Below are 2,799 nucleotides of genomic sequence, written 5' to 3' on the forward strand. Positions count from 1 at the left end.
ACCAGTAAGAATAATCAGTGTTCATCAGATCATAACGAGATCATTTTCCTTTCTCATAACACATCACATCACTGTTCTGTGTCGTAATTTGACATTTTTCAAACACAGCTCAGCGTGCACAGCGTATGACACACGCACACCAGTCCTAACGCTGTTATCAACGCTTGCTGACTCTCTTTGTCTCCACATGTTTCTATCAGCTGTTGGCCGGCCTTCATGTTAGAGCCGACCTGTGACCCGGCATGCCACAGGCCTGTACACATGGCTGGCCGAGTCATCCATCCGTGTGTGTGAGTCTGTGTGTGTGTTTATGCCGGTGGCTCTGTTGGCGCTTGTTTGTATCGAGGCTCTTCATCGCTGTATTAGTAACGTATGATTTCTTCGGGTGCGTGTGTCCGTCGCCGTGCGCCCGTGGACGCTCACGGACACAAACATCCTCCCGTCCGGCTGCCTTTCAGGCTGACCTGCGCGGGGCAGGACTTTAAATAGCCGCCTCACACCTGTAGGAAGTTCTGCGTCTCCATATGCTGCGTTATTTTCAGAGTGTGTGTTCTGGACTTCAGGGTCACTGACAGTTTGGTGGTCGACACATTGCCGGCGGACGCTTCAGGTCAAACAGCCACCGGGACGCCCCTCGTTTCTCGTCGAACTTCCTTCAAAGACAGTTTGTCCTCGTGGGGTCGACCTCGGAGCTCCGCCACGAGAGCTCCCATCGTGCTCCTCTTCTTCTTCTTCCCACAGTTCACTGCGTTTTCTGCCACTAAGGGAGGGTCTGGGTTTAGAGGCATAATCACACAGGCATGTAGAGACTGTACATATGTGCACAAACAACTCAGAGACATCACAGGAACTGCCTCTGGTTTCCAGGCTTTCTGCGCACCGTCTGCTTCCCATTAATTAAGTGTACAGACAGCAAACAGCATCCATGTCGCGCACATGTATGTGTTGGTGGATTAGCTGTGTCCTGTGGAATCTGTAGTTTCATTCATCAGCTTCATACGTACGGCAGTGGCGCCGCTCCCAGACGTCGGCTCCGTTCGGCACGTCTGATTTGTTGCAACCAGAAGCGAGTACGAGACGTTTTTTTCTGGGACTTTGGTCCAGAAATGTCCAAACCTCACTTCAGTGATGTTACACCGAGTAACGAATCGACAAAGGAGCAAGTTTGTGTTAAAGCAGAGGAAACATTCACACAATTCCCCTCAAGTCACATGCAGGATTAAAAAGCTGATTCACATAAATCTATATTATATTTTCCTCCAGTACTTTCCAGAGTGGTATCTATTCACGCTGATAGTTTGGGTTTTATTTGCCGAGGTTGTGAGATTTCTGTCACCGTGGAGTCAAAGTGAAACGGCGTCTTTGTTCACGAGTACTGTAGGTTCTGCTTTCTTCTTTCTGTATCTGTAACTGTCTGAGTAACCCTCGATGAGCGTGACGTCAGTAACGAGTCCTTCGTTGTGTTTTTCAGGCCTCCAGTCCCAAGCTGACGACTCACTGCTCAGATATCCAAGAAGTCCGTCGTTGCAACCGACTGGAGATGCCCGACAACTTAAACACATTCGTTTTAAAGGTTTGTACAGCTTCTCGGCTAAAGTGGAAATAAAATTACGTCCTCGGAGACTCTCTGAACTCTATTTTCAACATTACGGTTGATGGAGATCTTCCACCTTTAGTCCAACATAGAGACGAAACAGAACAATCATTTTGCAAAATCGCCCAAATTTACATCTTGATGGTTTAAACGTGGAACATATTCAACCCAGATTTTTCAACCTTAACACAGAAATTATAATAAAACGTCCAGAGACTTTGCTGCTGTCTATGCATTCACTCCATCAACTGTTAACAACGCTGAAGCACTACATCCCCTTTTGAAACTTTACTTTAAAATGTGCATTCAGCAGCATTTTAGTGAAGCTGTGTTTGTTTACTGAGCACGTGGATGGACCACAGAGGAGCGGATGAGGGTTTTCTATGAAGAATGTTTTTATATTTATGTATTTATTAGTAATGAAAACCGTTCGTCAACCTCTGTTCACAGTTATGAAAAGAGGTGCAAAGTTTTCACAGCACACCATTTGATTACCGTTTCACACGTCAGCTGTGAAGCGTGTGTCAGCTTATCTGTGCTTTTCCTCCTCTTGAAGGAAACGCTCTCGTATAGCAGGTGTAAACAATTTAAATCTGAGCCGCTCAGCAAGGTTCCCTGAGACGGTTTGACTCTTTAATGGTGAATCCTTAACGCTGTAGGCTGCTTGCTGTTATAAAGGTGTTTTTCTTCTCTGTGTATTTATAATATATCTGCTTTTCTAATGGTTTTGCTGTATTGTGTGTCACCTGGTCAGTCTTCTTGCACTTTGAAATTTGTTTTCAAACTCGAAAGCTTTAAGATGGTGAATCACTTTGAGCCTGTTTTTTGGTGTTTTAAATAAGCTACAAAAACAACTGACCATATTCATAATGCCAATATAAAGCCCTCACTGCACTGTCAGTCTGTGTGGCTTAATGTAACACGTTTCAGTGATGCAGATGGTATATTTGACAGCATCTTGTCGTCTGCAGGTTAATCGAGGTAGTCTGATTTTTGAGACGGACAACGACCAGCAGGTCAGCTCCTGGACCACAGAGCTAAAAGAATGTATCAGCAACAGGTGAGAAGCACGTCCAACACAAATGTTTTATGTTCAGATATGAGGAATCTACAAAATTGTGTTGTTTGTTAGGACAAACTGAACTAAAGCTACTCAAGGTTTTTATTTTTTGTGTTATAAGCGAAGTCAAAACATCACATCCATA

At 44.7% G+C, this 2,799-nt stretch overlaps 1 protein-coding gene across 2 annotated transcripts in view; it reads left to right on the forward strand.

The window, feature by feature from the left end:
• sh2b3 (SH2B adaptor protein 3) overlaps positions 1 to 2,799 on the forward strand; it is a 61,704-nt gene that overhangs the window by 42,982 nt on the left and 15,923 nt on the right. For both annotated transcript variants that reach the window (XM_008289159.1, XM_008289158.1), the window contains exons 3-4: positions 1,472 to 1,573; positions 2,566 to 2,654. In XM_008289159.1, coding sequence (XP_008287381.1) covers positions 1,472 to 1,573; positions 2,566 to 2,654 — 191 coding nt within the window. The remainder of the gene's footprint in view (positions 1 to 1,471; positions 1,574 to 2,565; positions 2,655 to 2,799) is intronic.

Source organism: Stegastes partitus, unplaced genomic scaffold (genome assembly GCF_000690725.1).
Source record: "Stegastes partitus isolate 25-593 unplaced genomic scaffold, Stegastes_partitus-1.0.2 Scaffold596, whole genome shotgun sequence".
NCBI classification, from domain to species: domain Eukaryota; kingdom Metazoa; phylum Chordata; class Actinopteri; family Pomacentridae; genus Stegastes; species Stegastes partitus.